The following is a 24,338-nucleotide window of genomic DNA, read 5'->3' on the forward strand; positions in this document are numbered from 1 at the left end:
TCTACAGACGCAGCCCACCCCTCATACCCCCCCCCCTTTTTTTTCTCCCTCCACCCCCCCCCCCCCCCCCCCCCCCCCCCAAGAGCTTCATAAAGCATGTTGTTGGCAAAAGTCACTTCCTGTTTACATACGGTGGGATTTGCACTCCAGTTCTAAATAAAACAATGTCAGGGATCATATCATTATTTTATATTTTACGGTAAGTGTACATAACAGAAGCACATGGACTGAAAACAGGAAAGGGATGATTTTAAATTACTTTTAACGCACATTTCTAAAAAGAGCAGAAGACGGGGCAATGATGACATTTTCCTACATGACAAAGGTCCCAGTTCACATTCAGACAGAAAAGATTCAGGTCACATGCCACAATATTCATAACAACTATGCGTTTATGAAATTACAGCAAGTCACGACTTGTTTTTGACCCGTGAAGTCACGAAAAGCCGGCACACAAAGGGCGACGTGCGCTTTCAGTGTGGGGAAGAAAGTGAAGAATGTCAAATTTCCAAATGTCAGAGTTATCACGAGAGGTCGGAGCAGGGCGGCTGCATGTTATTCCTACAGACTCAGACAGGTCGGCTGATATTTGTGTCCACGAACAAGCCCATCCGTGCTATTTCGGTGGTGGGGTCGCTGGGTTACCGCGAAGAAGAACAGAAACCCCATCAGAACTCATTTCTGTCACTTTGCATCGGACAATGAGTCACTCCTCAGAATGTAATTGTTGGAGTGGCTGCAGAGGAAATATGCCACCACGTAGTGCTGAACAGTGAAGTCTATCTTTGGATGGGAGGTCATACTTTTTGGAGAAGCCGATCAACTTTTGGTTGTCAGTTGACTTTAGGATGTGTAGTGCGATTACATACAAAGTCAATGCAGGGAGCTCTACGATACTACCTTATATTTGTACAGAGATCAGACAAAACTCCAGGTATATACATGTATGTGTATGAACCATAATACCGTCTATGGTATAAACAATTACGTCACTTCCATATTTATGCCTAGATGGCGTTATTCTTTGCCTGTTGCCAAAGCCTAGCCTTGATTGATCCGAACGCCACTAAAGTCAGACTTTTTACAGAATATGCATCACTACATAGTTATTTCAACATCCTTTAAATCCGTTTAATGCAGCAAAATCTGTTTATTTTGGGTTCAAACCACTGTAGTAAACTAGATCAATCAAGCCGACGTGTGACTCGCACTTTGTTAGGTTTAGTTTTAGGGTTAAGGTGACCTCCTCTCCCTCCCGACTCTTCAAATAGCTCACGTTTGGTCAGTGTCCATAAGCACAGGAGAACGTTGCAACGATGCTCCCTAAAGCGACGGTATGCGACGCACTGGGCTTTCAGCTACCTCCTGCTAACTGGGTCACATAGGTCAAACAAACACAGGACTCTCATCCATAAGACCGGCGTTCGTGTCTCACATTTTGTCCCCCTGTGCATAACGCAACTAGTTTGTCACTTGCTAGTTAACTTGACTCGTTGTTGAGTCAAGTTAACGTCAACCATTTTTTTTTCATTAAAAGTTTCTTTTTGGTTTTGTTACCTAAACATAATTTTCTGTGAGGACAGAGGTTTATTTTGAAAGGACAAGCGTACTGACACGCCGTAAAAGTAACGCTGGGACCAAGGGGCCAGGGGGGCAGCAACCAAGGGGCCAGGCATTTAGTTGTGATGGTCACAGTTACGTCAAGGGGCTCGGGAATGCATCAGGTCAATGAGTGTCCTCACAAGGACAGAAGCACATGGTCATTTGTGTGTGTGTGTGTGCGCATGTGTGTGTGTGTACAACAAACAGGCAGGCACATGATAATGGAGTTTAATCGATTCGATGGAGCCACTGCTGAACAAATAGCTTTCCAACCTCTCCGCCTAACCTCATTGCTTCATCCTTTCATTTCTCCTTTCAAATCTTCCCTTTTTTGTTGCTTTTCTTCTACCTCACTTCCTCTCTTTTACTTCCTTTCTCATTCCCCTGCTTCCTCCTCTACATTAAAAGAGCGACCGGTGCTGGAGACGCTGTTAAATGTCTAATCGCTGGAGGTGTTGGGGTAGGGGATAGCTCTCTGCAGCAAACTCTCGTACCTGTTAAGCGGTGCCGTTAAATAGCGTAATGTTGGGGAAACGGGGATCTGCTGAGAGCAATTACATATTTCACTGAACAGGTGGTACTGCATTTATTAGCGCACACCTCGTGCTGCGTATGTGTGTGTGTGTGTGTGTGTGTGTGTGTATGCACATGTTTGTCAGTGTCCTGCAACATTGTATCGCTACGGCGTCTGGAAAAAACCAGAAACACCGTAGCAGACACTTGTTTTTGCCGTTTTCTGCTTTTCTAAAAAAAAAGAAGATATTCATTGGAGCCTAATAAACACCCTTGTTCCAACTTCCCAGTGAAAATAATTTGTAAATATTTATACTAAATAATAAATTAGTCAATTTATTATTTAGATTCCTTTTTTCCCACCAAAACAGGGGGGCCACAGGAGACCCCCGTTCTCTGCGTGTTGACCGGGAGGCAGCGACTTGGTATTAATATCCATGAGAAGTGCACCGAGCCTCATGTTTACATAAATTCCAGGCAACAGTCCGTTTAAATTGATTCGCCGAGTTGATCTTGTGACACTCGCGCAAATTATTCACTAATGTAAATTACAAAAGTAGCAGCAGTTTGAAATTTAAAAGATTACCCAACTATTAACTTCTCCCCTCTGGCAGTCGCTACAGAACACTGTGTGCAGAAAAAATACAAGCAGACACAGGAAGAGTTTCTTCTCTTCAGTCATACACTGTCAATAACCCTCTAACCCTCTATAGATTGTTATTTTACAGTTTTTTTGAACATAATCTGCCACTGTCTTCTGAATTTAGCAGCCAAATGTCACAACTGATCATCTGAATGAAAGCTTCTATCCATCAATGAGAAATAATTGCGCTTTTTCCGTGAACAAGGAACACACAAATGTGACACCAATACCATCAAATCTGAATTTGTTTTAACACAATCCACAATTTAAAGAGTCTATCGTTGAATTTTAGAAACTAGGAATCTTTAAAAATCTTAATCGCAGCTGATTAAATCCAATTAAAATGTATAGAAGTAGTTGTCAATATTTTTTATCAAATGACTCTAAAGTGAAAATGCGCATTGGTGACAAACCCTCAAAAGAGTTTTCACCCAATTGCACTTCCCATCAGCTGTGCAGACTCCTTTAGTGTTTATCTACTAAAACAGCTTCATATAATGTTGTGGTTATGACGACAATATTAGCTTGTTTTGCTGCTACTTTTTGAAAAAAAAACAATATAATCAATGCTGCTTTAAAACCTTTTATTAAGTTAAGGTCCTTATTTCAATTGAATCCAGATGTCTGCAACGTAAAGCTACAGTGAGAAATGCAATGATTTACACGCCAGTTTAATAATATATGTTTAATGACCTGAGGGACAACACTTTTGAGACCGTCAAATGTCAGCAACATTTTGGAATGAAAATGTATTCTGCCTAAAATCTCTTTCCTAATGTTTTATTTATTCTAAACACATTGCTTTCAGAAGACTAGCTTAATAAAGGAAGACCAGATGAAGAGTTATTATTGTAAAGTAGTGGGTCCAAAACACAGCAGGAAAATCAGGAAAAGCCGATTGCTGACATAAGCACAGGGCAGACCTGGATGCACATAAGGGATATATCTGGAGGGACACCAAACTGCACGTGAGGCAAAAAAAAAAACATTGGCAGCATCTGTTGGACAGGTAGGGCCTCGCACAAGGTCAGAGTGTGAGGGAGACACGGAGCGTACACACACATGGGAGAGAGACCATGCGGAAAACATAACGCAAAGAAAAACAGCGTGCTTCCCTACAATCCATTCCACACGGGAATTCAAATCTACCCAACATAGATCCAGGAATCAATTGACCACGCATTCTCATCGTGGCTCTTATCAATCTATTTATTCATTCACCAAGAGGGGCCTTACACATCTGACCTTGAAATACATCAGCGAAACCAGCTATAGAATACTTTCAACCGCACACAGCTCGGACCTGTTTATTTCAAACTTTGTCTCTCTGCTGTTTTATCCTCTGCAGCAGAGTCAAGAGTCTCATTCACGGCGGAAGGTGATTTAAGTGCTTCTATCAGACGCAGCGGTTTGAGCGTCTCAGAAACAGTTGCCGTTCTTGCGCTATAATGTCTGGAATTCCCAGAGATCGGTGTGATAAGCGGTTGCCCGGAGGGGCGCATTCGTGCCATGTTGGATGAAGGATGTCAGGAGAGAGCGGCCAGGGCTCCTTCAAGTAAAACATCATGACAGAGACGTGCAAAAGGGCAGCTTACAAATACAGCTGTCAGACCTTAAAGTCAGCAAGAGAAGACCGTAGAAGAAGACCAGCCCTCTGGCCCTGCCAGTTATTATGAAGATACCGGACGCTGAGAGACGTAAGATAAGAGATAAGAGATAATATGGATAAGAGAGACGCTGCCTGACCTGACAAACCATACTTCTGCTAATGACTCGATCGCAAACTGGCACAAACAGCATACACGGCGCCAAACTTGGTGGGGTAATGGAGTGGGAAATGTTTTCTTGGCTCACATTAGACCCGATTAGCAGTTGTGCTTGACGGTGCACTCTGGAAGTCCTCAAACAGTACTGCTGACCAGGTGGGTCCTTTTGGCTGCTGTCCTCTTTTAACCTTTCTAATTTGAAACTTCCAGCGGGTCGACCCGTCATTGTCCTAAGGATGTCACAGCTGTGCTTTTATTCAATACTGCAAGTAACACAATGGATTTTGCCAAGCATGACATGCTTTTTAAGTTACTACAGTAGGCCATCTATAGTCACTGTTTAAAGAGAACTGTAGGTAATTGATTTTATTTTTTGAATTTTTTACGAGTGAGTCGACATTCTGTCACACAGTGTATTTTGGTGACAAACACTGTTTGTTTTCACCACTAGTGGGTGCTATGGAGCAGAGCTTCTGAGTAGCAGGTCCCAGCTCTGTTTCATCTTGTGCATGAGCATGTCAGCGAAGTGATGTGTGCAAATACGACTGCAAAGATCAGAGAACAGTTTACCAAGCGGCCAAAAATGATGTTCAATAATTGTTCTACTAAAAACAAATAGGTTGGAACTATCTGAATATCAATTTATGCTTATTATGTCCATGATGCCATTTTTTCTATTGCTGCAGCATTGCGCAACTCTGAACTCTTGTTGGACAGGATGTTTCTGTTTATCTTTGTCACTCACGTGAAAGCACTGCAATGGACGAGGAGCGGCTGATTCATGAAGAGAAGTCATCAACACGATACCTCCTCATTTCATAAAAAAAAGAATGTAAATAAGGTGGCAGCTGGCTGGAAGGAGATTGCCAGGAGATAGTAGAAGTCTCCAGTAAATATCTTCGTAGAAAATGTGTCTTTTTATTGAAAACTAACAAACGTTGAAAGATAGCATTTACAACTCACCCACTATTCATTTTTAGTTAATAAATGCAGTGTGCTCAAGGAGAGTTTAGTGAATCCTCAACACACTATGATCTTATCAACACGATTCAACTTAATCTCTTGATCGACCATCATTTTATTTTGCGCTCTCGTGTCATTTGTGTCAACCAAAGCTGTACACGTATGTCTGTACAAGTACATCCGCTCATGCAAGTGGAAAGAAGGATAAACAACCGATGCCAAACCAACGTGGTGCTCCTCAGGTGTTGTTTGGTCTTGATGGAACAAAGCTGTATCCGTATCCAGTGCTCAGGACGCCATCATCCACTGTCCTGTATCCTGATGATTATCCCCTGTCCTTCCTTAAGTGTAGAAAAGCCTGCTCCGTTATAACAGTTTGATGTCTATACAAGCGCAGATGCTCCCGTACTTATTTTTGTGAGAGTCTGGTGCTGGTTGTGCAAGATTTAATCAAGGTACTCGCATTAGGAGAGGCTTGCATAATTGCACGTGGCTCGATGAGTGTGCGCCATATCTCTCAAATTAGGGAGGGCAGATGGGAACGGTCATACCTTTCACGGCTCGTTTTGCTGCATTCGTATGGATGTAGGGACTTCATCCCACCAAAATGTATGCTATGAGCATTTGTGAGTGACAGATGGTGGTCGAAATCTGTGCCAGGGCTAACCCAATACAGACTGCAGTTCTTTTATACCTCCACACGACATCGGGGGATGGAAGCGGGTTGTAATTTGTGAGCAGGAATGTAAATTACTGCTCATATAGATTCTCTCTAAACGGAGGTTGATTATATGCACACGATGCCCTTAATTACAATACGACCATGCAATTACACTTAATTCAATAAGATTTTCGCATCATTAACATGGGTTGGGATGCACCAATATAATTATTTTATAATGTTATAATCACACGCATTATTTGATGAGCATGTAAACATGGCCAAAATTTGTCTTAACACATTTTTCATCAGCCTCAAAAAGATAATTGGTGAAGATAAATGATTAAATTGTGCTTAAAACTGGGGGTGTCTGTGAGTCTGACGGTAGAGCGACTTGTCCACTGATCACAGGGACGTCAGAAGACACGGAAGCCCAAATTGTTCCCTATGGTCAGCTACCTTGAATGGAAGCTCGCAGCTAAGCGGTGAGAGTGCCAAGGTTAGTTTTTTTGTCACCGCAACTTAGGACCGGGCAAGACAACAATCTTGATTATTTTCACGATGCAATCTTCCGCAAGAACTATGATAAATTCATGAGGTTTATTCACTACTCAGTCGCTGCTGTTGCAGCTGTAATTCTTTTGAGCATCGCAACCCCTCGTGAAATGACTCATATCACAATCAGCATTTGATCCCCATTCAAGTTAGCATAGGGCTAACCGGAAGTTAGCCCCGTCAATATCGTGAAGGTTTCTAGCGCACGCAGCGTGAGATGAAGTAAGATGGCGAACAAGGAGTGTCGTACTTACTGTTCATGTAAACAACCCTCATTGACTCAACCTGTTCTGACCATAAATAACTGTATATCATAAACCATAATTCACCTCCTCGTTTCTGTAAGAACGGACATTACTCCTCAATACCATGTCACTATTTGAATGTGTTTGAACATTTATAATGCATATGTGATTACCTTAGTGAATGTATGTAGATCTGCTATGCAATGATTGACTGGAAAGAAGGAAAAATGTTAACCAATGGAACATTGGGCACAAGAAAAGCTGTAAAATAAGCATTATTATTATCATTACTAATAAACATATTGTGATAATTATCGATATCGAACGACATAAAAACCACTGTGACAACATTTTTACCCATATCGTAACCTACCACATCAGAAAGAGAGACGGCTAACGCGAGCAGCTATTTTCAATGGAAAGACAAAGTTGCTATCATCACATTTTTTTGAAGGCTGTTGTGTAAACTGTGGAACTGAAGTGTCATCAATTATCCAGACACAGGAACAAAGTCACTCTTGTACACTCTGTGTTTTAAGGGGAAAGAAAACCTAATTCAAATAGTCAAAATGTGTTCTTTGGTGCTGCTGGTGCGTCACCTCAAAGTTGAAGTTGGTACGGTATGAATCCTCTGTTTTGATCAAGGACACTACTTTAGTGGGATGGATACTTGACTCAGAGACTTGAAGCCAGGATGTCCATTTGAAGGAGGTCCTCCGTAACCAGTGGGCGTCAGAAATAGAAAGTCCTATTGAGTTTTGGGGGATTGCTATAGAAGTATGCTGTATCCTAAAACGCCTTTTTATAATTCCTTGTGATCAGAGAATTATGGAAGTATTTATATGCAGTATGAAAAGTGTGTTCCATACCGGACAACAAGAGTACAGGACACCAGATTCCAACCGGCCACACCTCTCTCTTGCAGAGATTAAAAGGACACGCATCAAATCTTTCATAATGATGACGAGGCGGCTTATGTTTCCATGTAAAACAGACTGCCTCTGTAACCAAAACAGCATGACTCATGCAGTTGAGGAGAGACAGATAGTGTGACAGAATATGGCTGCAGGCCGTCTTTAATATTGGATGTGTGGCTGAAGCGGCCTAATGGCTTAACACTGGTCTGTTTGGGACAAGAATAGCTTGCTATCAGTGTGTGCGTGTGTGTCTGTGGGGGGGGGGCTGTCTTGGTATGTGTGTGTGTGTGTGTGTGTGTGTGTGTGTTCAAGCATGTCTGTAAGTGTTTGACTCAGAATTAAACCAGTTACTAAAATCTGCATATTGTTTACAATTATCGTTTGAACTGTTAACCGGACAGAATTTGTGGTGATAACAGCTCCGTTTTACCTCTTTCTTTCCTGAAATACCACAAGGACATTCTTTGACTTTGACAGCAAACCCTAACCCAGCAACATAACATGTTTATTTTCACGATTCTCTTTTTTTCTTTTCTCTCTTTCTTTCTCTGCGTTTAGTATACTCATTCTGTAGGTCATGAGGGTTTCATTTAAACATCCCTTTAATACCCTTAACCCTCAACCTCCACACACACACACACGCACACACACATACACACACATGCATGCGTAAGATTCCGTTTTCATGCTTACTTTCATGGCGGATCAAACATCAAACGAGCTGCCGCTGCCGTCTTAGCAAGTGTGTCAGTGTTCATGTGTTGGAAATGAAGCGAGAGGAGGACTGAACTTGTTGTTTGTGTGTGTGTGTGTGTGTGTGTGTGTATGTGTGTGTGTGTGTGTGTGTGTGTTTGTGAGTGTGTGTGATGGGCGTGAGGCAGTGCAGAGGGGGCTGACGGAGAGGGCTAGATAAAGACAGCCTAGTGTTTGTTGATGAGATATGAGAATGAGAGTGTCAGAGGAAGACTGCGGCCACTATGAGCGAGGCTGTGTGAGAGAGGGAGAGTTTAAAGTGCGTGGGAAAACGTAAGTGTGTGTGTGTGGGAGCAATAAAGGATCTGTAGCATCCTCAAGGTAAAGGTGAATCAAGCAGAATGCACCAGGGTCACTTTGAGTGAACTGTTCAGCATAAGGTGACTGTATAAATAAAAAAAAAGACCCTCAAGGATAGCGCACATTCATGGTGCACACATGTATGCGCTCATGCACCATAGCCATTTTCATTAGGATAAGCGCTTATCGTAGGTCCTAAAGGTTGGAGATGTAACAGCTGTGCTCATAATCAATACTGCTAAGGTTAGCAATGGTTTATCCAAGCAATTACATGCTTGGATAAAATTCCCTTCTTGATGCTTTTTGTATCAGTAAAGTAGGCAATTTATCTTCGTAATGCACAGAAAACTTTGGCTCGTTGATAAAAGAAAAAAAATACACATGAAGACAACAATGTAATCAATGACAAGATGTAATCTGTGATTGTGTGTGGGGTCTAAGGGATTATATGCCTGATATTAATATACTTTTATTAAATATATATTCTGTGGAGTTCTTGACTAGTTAAAGCCCCTCCTGAGTTGGCCGTTTCAGACGGCTGTCACAGCTGAAATAGATGGCAACGGTGTAACTTTCTGCTTGTAGCCAACGCTTATCTTCGGTCTTCTGAATTTGTTCTTTTATATCAGCATTTCCACCGCGCGCAACTGTAAATGGACTCTTGTAGTGTGTGCAAAACAAAGCGTTTTTCGGTGACAGGTATATAACAAAGGAAAGGAGTAAGACTCCGAGAGCTCAGACCAACTCTCTCGTCGGTGTGACAGCTGACCGTTAGCGTATACTGACAGATTCTGTCAGTCAGAGCTGCAAGCATCATAGCAACAGCCTGGATAACAACACATTGATTGATTGACACACGTATAGACAAATCAGTTTTGATTTGTGGTGTGTTGTTTCTGTTTATATACTGGGTTAGGTGATAATGATTGAGATAAAACATGATAAACATCTATGTAAGCTCTGAAAATGAGTGTATTATTTTTAATTATATTGTCATAAAAATGAACCGAAAACCAGGACATTGTGGTAGTGATTGGTAGCATTTTTTGTTTCAGATATCTGTTGGGTTTCACATTTAGATTAAAACCATGGCAACCACTGAGAAACCGTAAAGTCTGGCCACAGTATTTTAGCAGCTGTAGCTAGCTCATTAGCTCATTAGCTCATTAGCACTCGTGATGTGCTCTGAAGCCACGGAAGTTAAGCGAAGTAATTGCTGCACTACAGGCTACGTAGTGGGCTAGTTAGCCAGGCATGCTAATTCTTACAGATCATGTAAGAGCAGACAAACACACTTTGAAATTAACTTCTCATAATTTAGCTTTTGTGTTTTTGTTTTTTTGAAAGGCTAAAAGCACAAAGTGCAACATTTTGGCACCTGCTGTAGGCCTACCTAGTTACAGTTGCTAAGCTGCTATTTTGGTCAAACACTTTAAACAACTTGCTCAGTGAAAATAAACCTGGATGCATAGCAAAGCTGTGTCACTACTTTTGCCTTTTTATTTCACTATTTGGACTAGTTAGTGGCTTAATATCATAACTATCTTTATATCATATCTTGACCGCATAATGCTAATATACATGCTTGTGGTTTGGACACGTATCACAAACCCTTCCACATGAACCCCTTTGCTTTTGGGCCAAACCATAACTGTAGGCTACTGAGTACAAGGATACACACACACACACACACACACACACACACACACACACAATATACACAGCCTTTAGCAGTTGCATTAAGCCCAGCTGTGTTTCAGACTAAAAGGCTCAGAAAGTGGATAAAAAAACCTCATACCCTGTTCTTTCTCTTTAATGCCATGCCGCCCTATGTGCCTGCTTGTGTGCGTGTGTGCGTGTGCAGTAAAAGTATCCAGCTCTTTTGTAGTGTGTGTTTTTAACATGTCTTGTGCCCTACTGTTTGGGATTTAGTCTTTCATTATATTTTTCTGAAGGTTTGGGGAAACATAACAAAGCTGCTGCTGTCTGAGCACTCCTGAATTGAAGATGTGGTGTTTTCTATAAAACCATTAAACCATCAAATTAAGCTTTAATATTAGTTTTGGTAGCCAGTTCTGGTTGTTGGTCAGATCCCTTCTTAGGGACCATTCACATGTTGTTTTTCTTCACCCTCAAATCTACAGTTGTCAATGGATATGTGTCTCAAAAACGAGAAAAAAATTAGAGAAAAACAGAGCAAAACCATCGCAAGCATTCCCAAGCGCCTGTTTTTCAGGCTGTGCCGGCTGCACTTTGTTCCCTAAATATCAGTCTACGGTAAATATATGGAGAAGGTAATCATTTTAGTGAAGGGCTACCCAGGGCTTTATGATCAGATCATATTTTCCTATTTTAATGGCCAAATTGACCGAAAGGTACGGTGAGGTATTTACGGAGCTGGAAATCCATTTGTCTTTGTATTGCCTGTGTCTAGTGTGGTCAGTGAGGCTTACTGGTAAAACAACTTCATCATCATCGCCATCGCAGCAAGTTGTGGTCGGCCGGCATTGATTAAGGGCAGCACAGGGAACAGGACAAAATCATTTCAAAAGCGATTATTTTTTTTCATGATGGGATTTAACTTAACCGACTTCACCTGATAGCAGATGAGGCAGATAACCTTATGTGTTGCACTAGCATTGGAAGCTGTGACTCCTAATCTGACAGACCCTTCTTGGGCGAAGCTTAGTTTGACGGAGCAGCAGCAGAGTTGTGTATTAAATGTGGACAATGGAAAGTGAAAGCGATGAAATGGACTGCTAATGATTTATATATAATCTTTGCATTTCATGTCACGCTCTGAGGTCACACAAAATGTGTCTTCACTCTGAGAGTTTTCTTTAGCAAGACGCTGAATCCCTACCAGCTCTATGGCGTCTGTTTTGTAGCTGACCCGGGCCGTCTTGTGGAGGAGGCGAGGGAAAATATACATTTCCTCACAAGGTTTGACGGAAGTATCCTATTGCTATTTCTAGGTGTTTACGTCTCAAAAAAATATAAGGTCTTGATGCTAAACTCCATTGGCGTTCCGCTTTCAGTTTATGTTTTGACTTTTCCAAAAGGACACGGTAAATACTTCCCACGTATGACTGACTCACACTTTTGATTTTCGCCCAGCCGTGCTTGTCAGAGTGCCTGCCTCACTGTCTTTACCTGAAGCCAACAGCTCAATTTAGCTTCCTCTGCTACAGTATAACATGACCCAGCACAACCTGTTTTCCTCCTCTGATGACTGGAGACTGTCTGCAGCCTCTGAGGCCAGGAGGAGGCAAAACAAAAACAAAGGCAGCGCGGATTACAGGTCCTGCTGAGTTTGGTTGGTCCCCATGTGGCTGTTTTGCGGTGTGTGTGCGTAGCCCCAAAAAGTCCTGAAATGTCATGCTTTGTATCGTCAGTCCTTTGGCAAGCAAAACAAAGAAACACTTTTTAAATTGTTTTTCTCTTTAATGTAATCTTTTTTGTCTCTTAAGACTTCCTTTACACGGCACAGAAATGGTTTGAAGAACTCCTGAATACAATGTGATGAAAAACACATCACCCAAACTCTCTATGCGGTTAGTTTAATCCACTGATCTTTACCATTCATTCCATTTAGCTGCTTCGATTAGCATGCTCCTGGTTGTGTGCACACATGGCTTACTAGGACCAACCTGTGCTTGGCCAACTTTGAAGGATCTGAGAAAAGAGAGAAGTCTTGATGTGAGTGTTGGTGTGCTATGGCTTTCAACCTATCAGAAGTGATTATTGGACTGTAGTATTGTAATTATCATTATTATAATGATGATTTGAACTGAACCTGTGATGCTACCAAGATGACGGCGAGACACACTACATACTTGTATGGGTAAAAAGTCTGTGCGCTCTTGAATCCTAAAGTCAGAGCTGTATTTTAAATTACAAGTGCTGGCAAGCCAGCACGGATGAGTAATTTACATCTAGTAGTGGCAACATCGTACAGTATTCTTTATCACATTATCACTCCCTCGGCTTTGTTCTTTGCATCAATTTGGTCCCAGTTTTAGACGCCAACTCCAGGCCCAGATTCAAAGGCGAATAACTGTGGCACCCAATCTGCAACCTACTAGGTTCTATCATCAGCTACCACGCTGTTCATGTGAATCAAATGTGATTTCAGTCAGCAGTCAAACTGGAGTTTAAGTTCCCTTTATTGTTACATGTATGAAAAACACTGAAGTGACTGTTGGCATGGCTAATCTTCAACTTCGATCGCTCCCTGGTTAACTGTGTGTGTGTGTGTGTGTGTGTGTGTGTGTGTGTGTGTGTGTGTGTTTGTATACAGAAAGCATGAGAAAATCTGATTGTGTTCTATCAATGTGATTTCACATGGCTGGCTCAGGGACAGTTTGTTTGTGTGTGTGTGTGTGTGTGTGTCTGCCCCAAAGCTTCTGCAGCCTTTGTATTCGCAGCTTGTGGTCAAATCTAATTTAGTTTCTGTATTTTAAATTCAATCAGTTGAAAAAAAAGAAATTGATGTTTTCATAACCTCACCAAACCTGTGCTTCGGATCAATATTAATGCCTTTTATTTTGTGCTGTTCTTGCTGCCATAGTTGTAATAAAGTGTTTTGTTTTTCACTTCTTTTACAGCATATCGGCCCACAACCAACACGATTTGGGACTGCCCTATTGTTTTTTTTGTTGTAGCTTATGAACACTCAGAGATACACACGGACATTTTAACATCCATTTGACAAACGTGTCAAATCCAAAAAAAGACTGAAACAAAACATTAAATTCACTGGTTTCAACATATCATTAGGGGTGCAACACCTGCAGTTTAATCTGGTAAGCACCTGCTGAAAGGCTCACCAGCTGGCCCATGATCATAGAACATGAGGATGATTGGATCCATTCCCTGGGGTGAATGCAGTGAGGGTGTCATGGCAGCCTACTGTTTGGGTGCGAATTACAATTCTGCGATTACTGAAAAGAACAAAAACGAATGCTTTCTACTTGAAAATATTTTATTACATATTCGGGCGCATCCAAAAAGTTCTGTCAGGCCGATCGCAACCAAAGAGCACATCCTCCCTTTATTTATTGCGCCGTAAGTAGCCTTACATAGGTAGCTCCAAAATAAAAGCACTCTTTGACTCCTCTTCCTCGTGGTATTTAAATAATTCCTGGCTAACATGCACTCTGGTAAAATAGAGCAGAAACACCTAGGCTGGGCTGCACCAACCAATGGATACATTGGCGTGGTGTAGGTGCCCAGTAAGTCAGTATGTCAGTGGCCTCACTCGTGATTTGTCCGTTAACATTTGAGCACAGTTTAAACTCTTGAAGGGCCCATATTCCTGACATGGTCACCTCACGGTAGGATTTGCCTGTGGGTGCTCACCATTGCCCACGGGTGCTCAAGTGCTGGAGAATTGGCAACTTTGGTAAAAAGTGGTTGACTTGACAGTGGACATTGCTGTTTGCATCCCTTCCCCAAGAAACAGGAGTTGTAGCCTCTCCGATTCTCATTACAATCTTGTGAACACAACACACTGTAATGCTTGGTGTCAATGTATATACTATACTTATATATACTGTATATATGACAATCAGCATAGTACCTACAGTGTTATCCCTAACACGTTGTCCCCACTGTGTCCTGATGTCTAAAGGTGCCAGTGGAGACTAGAGAGATGAAGGCTTTATCCCTCCTCTTCCTCCTCCTCCTCCTCCTCGCCTCGGGAGCCTGTGACGGCGTCAAGTACATCTCCAAGAGGAACTCAGGTAGGATGAACCGCCTCTGTTTTGTTGTCTATAGGCGCACTTCAACGAGCTTTTCCCCCTCTTGAAAGTTTCCAGGGTTTGTCTTTTTTCACTGATATTCTCTTTGTGTATTTTTTTTGTTTCACCGTCATGCACTTTCATTGCTAAACACTCTTCAGACTCCTCTTGAAAACAACGATGATGCTATACCTCTTGTCTTTCCTCATCCTCCTCTCTATTATTGCCATTGAATTAGCTCGCTCTCTTCCTTCCTAACTGCTCTCTTGTCCTATCTGATGCATGGATATCTCTTACCTTGATGCATGGCTGCGTACCTCTACTTCGCTCCATCCGTCTCTTTCTTCTTCACAATCACCCTCTAACTGGTCCCTCCAACCTCTACCTCAGAGCTCACACAGCTGTGTCCCCCTCCTCTACTGTTTCTGCCGAGGGTGCGTAACGATCTGCTGATGGCTGTTGTGCTCATTTGTGTATCGGCAGAAATATGATGACAAATCTGCTGATGGTCTTTTATTCGGGATCGATTTGTTGTGTCGCACCGATCGGCTTGACATAGAGAGTTTGACTGGGCTATCGATGTTTGCCATGCTACTGTACACTACTTCTAGCTCTGTTTACAGCGAAAGTAGAGGTTCTGTATTTATAGATATTACCAAGAGCATTTGTAATCGTATTGCCATGCGGCCCTGCCAAGTACTGAAAGTGATAAAAACACAGAAAATTACTTACCGACTTTTTAGCAAACTCAGGTCATCTAATTATAACAATCCAGTTAGAATTGATTCCGCTGTAATGTAATCCTGTCGCACTATTTGGCTTTCTTGTAAGTGACAGTGTGTGTCCTGGCGGTTTAATCGAGGGAATAACAATCCCTTCGCGATCCTTTACGTAATTGCACACGCAGCGTCGGAGAATGACATCACAGGGCTTCAGCATTTTGTTAAAAATATAAAAGTTAAGGGCTGAGCTTTAACGGGCCTAACAACGTTATTTTCTAAATCAGCTTGTTGCTCTGAAAGATGGGATCGTATTGGAACACCGGTTAGTACAGTTTCTCTCTGTGCTCTTCTGACTGCTTTGAGGTGGGCGGGGTGTCAGATACTCCACCAATCAGGATTTAGAAACATTTGAATCAGAATCTTGGACACTAGTTTTTTATTCTTAAGGGAAAAATGTAGCTTGTGGCAAGAGTTAGAGATTGTCAGTCTGTGCTCTAAATATGAAGCTACTGGCAGCAGCCAGCTAGCTTAGCTTAGCATAAAGACTAGAAGCAGTTTAAAAGGTTAGTGTGTCTCTGATCAAAAGATATAGATCAAACATTTTTTGGGGGCCTGGAAAAGTTGAGCAACCTGTGAAGTTAACATTCCCAACAAATAAATAGTCCAGCACATAACCGCCTTTAAAACAGAGAAGTTTTGGTTTTTCAACTTTGGGTTTTGCACAGATTTAATAATGAATGTGTTAGTTAGTGAGTTTAATTTAGAGCTCTTAAGGTGAGTTTAGTTAGACTGACTTGTTTACATCTTTGCTGAACAGACATGAAAGTGGTATCAATCTTCTCATCTAACTGGCAGGAAAGTGAATAGGCACATTCCTAAAAAGTCATGCTGTAACTTTGATAAATAACACCTGACGATGTATTTTTCTTCGTGTGTGTTATTCATGTAGTTGTGAATATTTCATTTTAAAGACGGATCATTTAAACGGGCCTTTATTGCATAAGATGAAAAAGGCAAAAAGTAACATATCAGATAATTTTTTTGTACTGGCAATAGTAAGACATCTTATGTAAGATAGAAGTAGTCAAAGGAGTTCAAAGGTCAGGCTCATCTGCACAACAAAAGCCCCTGCAGCTGGCAGAGATTTAGCAATGTGGTTGAGAGGAACTTTCCAAAAATGTCTTCCAGGCCATCCCAACACCCACACACATCCTCACCGTACGTATTATGATGCAAAACTTCCAACGGAAATAAAACGGTGATTCATCTTTAATCAGACGAATAGACAAAAGGCGATGAACACGACACAATTTGTTGCATTGTGTCGGGGTAAATCCGTCTTTTGTGAAGCTCAGGTTTCAGAGCGTTCACTGCGCTCCTCGCTCGGTCTCATCTTTTACTCTCTCTTCCGTCATATCTCCTTCACACTCGGCGTGCTGACTGTGTGGGTGAGCCAGTGGGAGGTTTTGTTTGCTGTTTTGCTGTGTCGATGTGCGCGTACCCTGGCAGGCATACCTGCATGTGTGAATGCTCCGCTTCATGTCATATTGAACAGTCACTGCCAGTGTGTGTGTGTATGTGTGGGCGCTGTACATGTCCAGGCTTTAAGTGTGTGTGTGTGTGTGTGTGTGTGAAAACTAAGTGTGCTTCAGTGTATGCTCACTGAATGTGTGCTATCCTTTTGCGTGTGTGTATGTGTGTGTGTGTGTGGGAGAGAGGTGTGCACACAGCAATTATGTGATCAGAGCAGAGCCAAGCGGACATTTATGTGGGCGACCGCTACAGTCGGCCAAAGATAAGCTGATAGATCTCTTCTCTCCCTCGCTGCTTGTGTGTGTGTGTTACTGGACACCATATGGATAGAAACTACCATTTCCTTTTGTCGGTCTCCCCGCTGTGCTTTGATGTAGCACCCGCTGTACCAACAAAGTGGATAAATTATGATGAGACACAGAGGAGAGAATGGTGGTGGTAGGTGAGGAGACGGTGAATTGTATACAGATCAACACTAACACAACAAATAAGTGTGAGCTATAGAAAAGAAACACAATGACAAAGTACAGTATCCAATCCCTGTAAGGAAAGCCTCGCATCAGAGGTCAGATATTGTACACATCATCGGGGTTGGTGCCTTGCTCAAGGACACTTGAGTGGATGTTTTCCTCCTACTGGCTTCTCACCCTAAAACAACCTGATACACAAACATACAAAGACTGCAAAGTAAGGCAAAGTCCACGAGAGCCGGACGGACATCTTTCTTTTTTTCTCAATTAAGTTTTTAATTGTCCAAACACACCAACATCATTGGTTCGTCAATTTACGCTCATTACGTTCATATGATCTATTCAAAATAAACATCTGTCTTCACAGGAAACTCAGTCGGGTTTGGGCAACCAACCTACTTCGTTAGGTTTAGGAAACTATTTGGGTTAAGATACCCACAGACACTAGGTTACTTAAGAAGTAAGCAAGTTACATGACAAAAACATCAACATTGACTTCTTGTTCCACATGGGGAATGTCTGAAAGATCTCTGTTGATTGGACTCATCCACCTCCACTTCCACTCCCCCTGTGTGCTTTACTGGTCTTCATACTTCCTCGTTCATGATTACATGGATAACAAGCAAAACTATTTAGTGGGATATCTATGAATTACGGCGCATTATTTTTCGTAGGTATTGCTAAAAATGCTGGATGAGATCAGCCTGCAGTTGGTAGAATAGAAAGTAATAGAGTTTATTATTCTTTCTTCTTTTCCTCTCAAACCACATTGACACCGCGGTGTGCTGATCATTCCATTGCAGGGAATCATATTACTGCTGCAATTTGTTTGAAATATTTCAGCTTTAGTTGCTCCAGCTCCTCATGTCCCCTCATCTGACACAATTCAATGCAGAGCATCAGTCTCATGGTAGAAATGATGTCCGATCAGTAAAGCTGGACATGTTAAGTTCTATATGAGGAGGTAGTGACACTGAATTATAATCTAAGTCACGTATCATTTCTGATGAAATATTGGTTTTATTTAGCCTTATTCTCCATGAAACCTCATTGAAGGTATGTTTAGGTCATGTCCTTTTCATGTCATATTTTGTCTTTTGTCTTTGTGTTCTTATCCAAACAGCTGTTTTAGCACAACCTAAACAGTATGTCAAGCTGCTTTTCACTGTGCATATTGCATAAGCATGGGACAAAACAAATCTTTGACTTTGAATCTAATACTTAATATTGTTCCATATGCAATAACACAAGAGGAATAGTATAATGAATTTGGGATTAAACCAATAGAATGTACTCACATATAGTAGCTGGAGTATCTGGTATAGACTGACAGGGTGTCAGTGGAGTTGTCTTTATTGCTTTGATGTTTATATATACAGTGTCCAGGGGTGGTGGAAAGGTGTTGGTGACCCTGTGTGGAGAGTGCTGCCTAACATGATGCTCACGATCGGCATTCATTCTGTACCTCCACTCATTTATTCAAGTCTTTCTTTACTTTTTTACACTAAAAGAGTGATTTTAAAAACTAATTTTGTCATAGCACACACAATTCACACAACCACACACACACAAGCAGAAAACCTCAGTTGTTTTGCAAAATGAAACACATTTCTTCAAAACTATACAATGATTTATTTAAAAAAGAAATGCCACACACCATTCATAAAGTCTGATTGTGACTGAACCAGTTACATGCTGCAATGGGAAACATGTGACTTTGATTCAGAATCCCATGCCTTATGTTGACAATGTGTTTGAAGGGTGTTGAATTGCAAACTGGGTGCGAAGCAGATAATGTGTTTTGCAGACTTGAGCTGAGGTTCTGCCATTGAAATAGAATAGGAGCAGATATGGATATCACCTTTTGAATCAATGCAGCCAGACGGTCGGTAGCGGCGGCCATTTTTATGTGTACCGTTACCATTGCAACCCTTGTACACTTGTTTAAACTTCACCAACTTATTGCTTATTTTCTGTAACCAGTGCAGCATTAAATCATGTTGGAATTAGTATGGTAGCAACCAGCCAGCTGTACACCACTTAGCTGACTAGCTTGTTAATTCTGCCATGCTTTAATGCTACACTGGTTACAGAAAATAAGCCAGACAGCGGGCTGGTGGCCAGCGGCAGCGCTGGGTCTAATGGTCCCCCCTCCTCTCTCTCTCTCTCTCTCTCTCCATCGCTCAGGACAAACACAAGCGACCTAGCTAACTAGCCAGCCATCTGTCTCCGAGCTGCATCCGCTCTCTTTACAGGCAAGCTGCGACAACACTTTATGGCGTGTGTTGTGACCATGACGACTAACAACTGTTTTATTTTGTACTAGACAAATGACCACTTAATAACAGTTTATTGCCCATTCTACTCCTGTTCTCTTTCTTTGGGTTTTGTTCTCTGAGTGCCGGTTCCAATTATTGTCCGTTACGTCTAACTTTAGTGTGTTAGCAACCAAAAAAACAAAACACGTCCTTCCTGCTTCGTCATCCCTCCATCCATTCGCTCCATCTCTCCTGGTCCTCTTAGGCAAGGCCAGATCTTAACGGCTTTCGCGCTCCAGACAAAACCAATAGATTAGCTGAGATGGCGAGCAGGAAGATAACGCAGACTGTTATCTAGATCCCTGCTGGGCTGATACGGCGGAAGAGGGGGGGGAAAGACAAAACAAATCAAACATAAAGCGTGAGAGTGGTTATCTGTTCATGTATGTACGATGTTGCGTGTTCCTCAATGTTCAGTAAGTAGATGCATTTCCAACACTGTGTCCTATGTATTTATTTGAACCTCTTCAAGCTGTTTCTGCCTTGTTTTAACACTCTTTAAAGAAATCCACATGATGTGCTGATACAGACGGTTTTTCGCGTATGTGTGTCTGTGTGTGTGTGTGTGTGTGCATGCGTGTGTCAGGGTGATTAAGTGCCAGTCAATGTCCTTGTATGTATGCATAAGAACGTGAGTGTCTCTGAGTGTGTGAGTGTGTTTTCTGACGCAGCTAAAACCTGAGATCAAAGAACGATTAGATCTCAGTCTGATCTAATCGCTCGGTAACTCTAAGCATGCAGAGTAGAGCCAAGATAACAGAGAGAGTGTGTGTGTGTGTGTGTGTGTGTGTGTGTGTGTCTGTGTGTGTGTGTCGGGCTTCAGTGTTGTAACGGACATATTTGCATCGTGTAGTATATAACGGAGAAACTGATTGTGTGTGTGCCGACTGGCTTTGTGTGAGACGAAAAGGACAAAACACACATAGAGCTGTCTTTTCTACTGACACACACACACACACACACACACACACACAAGCCAGTCCCTTTCTCTACCTGCACATTACTTCTTATTTAGCATTAAAATTCATCTGAAGCTGAGCATATTTTTAGCTGCTGTTCTCTATGCAGACACATTTTTCACAGTCAAGCGTTGACGCACTTGGTTTTTACGCTTGACTGCGATCGCCTTTGCTGCACAATGAGCATGACGCTATCAAACTCAAACGAATATGTTGGAAAAAAATGTACATTAAGATGAATCGTTGAAAAAAAAAAGAAAATACAGGAAAATGTGCAAAAACCCAAAATAGCATCCTGTAACAGAGATGCTATCTCTGTTACAGACGTTGTCTTCTATTTAAAATGTTTGAGGAGCAATGTGAATTTCTTTGCCATCACTGTTGGTGTTGCTCAAAGTGCTGAGGGCAAATGACTAATTCACCATGGTGGAGAATGCAGACAGTAACGGATGACAAGGGGAAACAGAGAAGGGGAAGGGAGGTATTCAACATTTATGAGCTCTTATTGTACTACAGTAGCTGGAGAGATACAAGGAGACACTTTTGTTTCGCCTGGGATGCCGAATGGTGCAGGTAAGTGATGTAACAACATGGCAGCGTTGCAACAAATAAGTACCATTATGATGCGGTTTTTTTCAGTTTTATTTGTGAGTCAGTTTCCAGAGAAGTTATTTTCAATTCAGCAGGAGTTTTGACAATGTCACCGGAGCAAAAGCAGAGACTCATTAGTCTTCTACATTTTAGATTCTTTGTGTGTTTGCAGACCAATCCGCCGCACACATTTCATTGTGATTAAAGGAACAGAAGTCACAGCCTGAACGTCTGTTCACCCCGAGACTAATGAGCATCAAAAAATAGACGGTAGCCGTCAACTTTCGCTGTGATCCGGCATGAAGGCCGGAGATATAACATACCATGGTGGCCTTTTTTAGACATTGTCCAATTATTTCAGAAGAGTTTTTGCATAACTTGCCACTTGCAGTTTGAGACAAGGATCTTTCCCCTGTGACAATTGCAGATATTAGCCCCCCAACATATTAACACATACCTTCTGATCAATCAGAAGGCGGGGCATGTTGTAATGAATATATCTGAAGCAATGGCTATGCATTGGTAGAGAACTGCTAAATCCGTCCTGGAGAGCCAGGACACGATGGAAATGGTAAATGGACTGTGTTCACAGAGCGTGTTTTTAGTCTCAGCGACTAATATATGACGACACAAGCCAGCACCCCCCCCCCCCCCGTTCATACATGCTACACTCATACACTGCGGTTACTCAAGGGGCCACCTGCTCATCAGGAGCCATACACAATTCACACGCACACTCACAGCAATCTGGGGATCAGTATCTTACCCAAGAACACTTTGACATGTAGACTGGAGGGCCAGGGATCAAACCCCTGATCTTGTGATTAGTGGAGGGCCACTCTTCATCCTGAGGTGTGTAATAGTTCTTTAGTGCTGGTGTGTGCCCGTCATGACATTCAGCATGAACATGAAAGCTGGAATCTGTGTTTACAGCACTCCTAGCTAACGTCTCTCCCCAGCACGACTAATTAACACAAGTGGCTTTTTCAGCCACTTGACTTTTTTTCCACTTTGCATTCAGCTGTGTGTGTGTGTGTGTGTGTGTGTGTTTTTCTGCACACACACTAATTACAATACACTGTCTCCCTCACTGTTGCCCTTTTGTTGCCCCTCTTACACTAAGGATAACAGGCTGTTTGTGAGGCAGCTGTGTTTGAGTGTGTGTGTGTGCATCAGCTTGCTCTAATTGAACTATTATGTGTAACTTCAACTATAGCGACATTAGCAAAGACCAGCTTGCTAAACAATACAGATAGCTGCTACGTTCTGTGTGTTCTGCGTTGCTCTGCACTAAACAGTAATCAGTCAGTTCAGACGGTACTTTTGGCCAGAATGCCCTGTATGTTAATTGAATACTGTTGCATTTAAATCTCATCATTTAGGAACTTGTTCCCAGCAAGTAAGACAGAATAAAGCCCTTTATTTTGAATGATTTTACCACTCGTCCCTAATACTTTTTTAAGAAGCATTCTCTACACTGGGCAGTGGACCTTCTGAGACCAGAGCCACATGATGACCAAACGCTTTATCTCCTCCCAAGCAAACAGTGCAGTTTTCTCTTCTTGTGTTCCTGCTCCTCCTAAAGGACATCAGTGTTCTCTCATGAGAGGCTTTTTGTGGTCGAGCCTCTCTGTCTGTGTGTCCTGTAGCACGGCACCGTGGAACAGGAGACAGGTTGGAGTGGCCCATACGGATGCAACGTCTCTCGCGTTTGTACACTGAGGTCTTGAGCTGTGTCCAAAATTGCTCCCTCATTGACTTTCTTCTATATAACAGACACTCTGACATACATAGTGAATACATTTGTAATGGTCTTTCTAGTCTTCCGACCCCTCAAAAGCACTTTTACACTCATTCTCAACCATGCATACACTGATGGCAGGGGCTACCACCTGATGCCAGGTGATCGTGATCAATCACACACCGACGGCACAGCCTTCGGAGCAATTTGGGGTTGAGTGCCCAAGGACACGTCGACTGGAGGAGCCAGGGATCAAACCACCAATCTTCTGATTGAGGGGCGACCCGCTCTACCTTCTGAGCCACGGTCGCATGCTGCATCTGAAAGCGTGTGGAAAACGCCAGAGCTGCCACTTTCATCCTTTTATTCAAGGTGCCTGGGAGGTTGCAGTCTTATTGTCTGTCTTTACTAAGCAACCAAAACTTGAGCACAGACGAAGACTGTGACGGTAATTAAGCAGTAAGCATTACTGACGACAAAACAAAAGAAAGATGAGTGGATTTGAAAGACTGTTAATCCCTGACAGTAGCTTTACTGCTGGCTTTGTCTGTGTGGACTTGGCTGACATTTCACCCGGATGGAAAGGGTGAAGCCAGTAAAGTAGTAAGTGGGACAGATAGCAGAAGTCTGGGGAGCTCTGCACTAACATGATTAACTTTTCCTCTCTGATTGGTTTGTTCCTCCTCACATGACACGTGGTGCACGCTGCAGTGTTAGTGCATAGTGAACTATGTGGGAAGTGATTTTAACAGGACTTTTTACAACATCGTGATAGTAATCCTCAATAGAGGGTGCTTCACCTGAAAACTAAACTCTGCACTTCTTTAGAGCATAAATGTGCTGAGTTCTCTGAACTCTCTCATTACTCATTTCAAGGGGGAAAAAAAGAACAGAATCTTTGAACTTTGAACTGAAGACTTTTATTCGACACTAAATGATTTGAGAAGCAGATTTTTGCTACAATGTCAAAAAAAGTATGCCCTCTCCTCTAAAACTATTATTCATCTTCATCTTTGACATTCAATTTTCACTGCATATGTCTCTTTTTTTCTCATACTTCTCTACTTCCATTCCCACTCTTGCACTTTGTCTCTCTCGTCAGGACTCTGCGGAGTCCTTCTGTCTCTCTTCTTCCACTTTCTCTCTCTCTCTGTCTAATCGGCTTTAAGGCTGTTCTGAGTCGGCAGCTACCAGGAAATAATGTCATTGAGGTTGATCGTGTATCTAAAATGAAAGTGAAGTAAAAGGACATAAAGATGTTTCCATCTTCTTTTAGTCGTGGAATGTACAGTCCCTGCATGACATTTAGAGTTTAGTTTAGACCATTTACCATTTGAGCTAATTG

The 24,338-nt window shown here is 42.1% G+C and overlaps 1 protein-coding gene across 2 annotated transcripts in view; it reads left to right on the plus strand.

Moving 5' to 3' along the window:
• Positions 1–24,338, plus strand: part of il1rapl2 (interleukin 1 receptor accessory protein-like 2) — a 368,671-nt gene that overhangs the window by 45,243 nt on the left and 299,090 nt on the right. For both annotated transcript variants that reach the window (XM_031876428.1, XM_031876429.1), the window contains exon 2: positions 14,551–14,662. In XM_031876428.1, the coding sequence (XP_031732288.1) occupies positions 14,572–14,662 (91 nt within the window). In that variant the 5' untranslated portion in view covers positions 14,551–14,571. The remainder of the gene's footprint in view (positions 1–14,550; positions 14,663–24,338) is intronic.

The sequence above is a fragment of the Anarrhichthys ocellatus genome, unplaced genomic scaffold, assembly GCF_004355925.1.
Source record: "Anarrhichthys ocellatus isolate YVR2014 unplaced genomic scaffold, GSC_Weel_1.0 scaffold109, whole genome shotgun sequence".
Classification (NCBI taxonomy): domain Eukaryota; kingdom Metazoa; phylum Chordata; class Actinopteri; order Perciformes; family Anarhichadidae; genus Anarrhichthys; species Anarrhichthys ocellatus.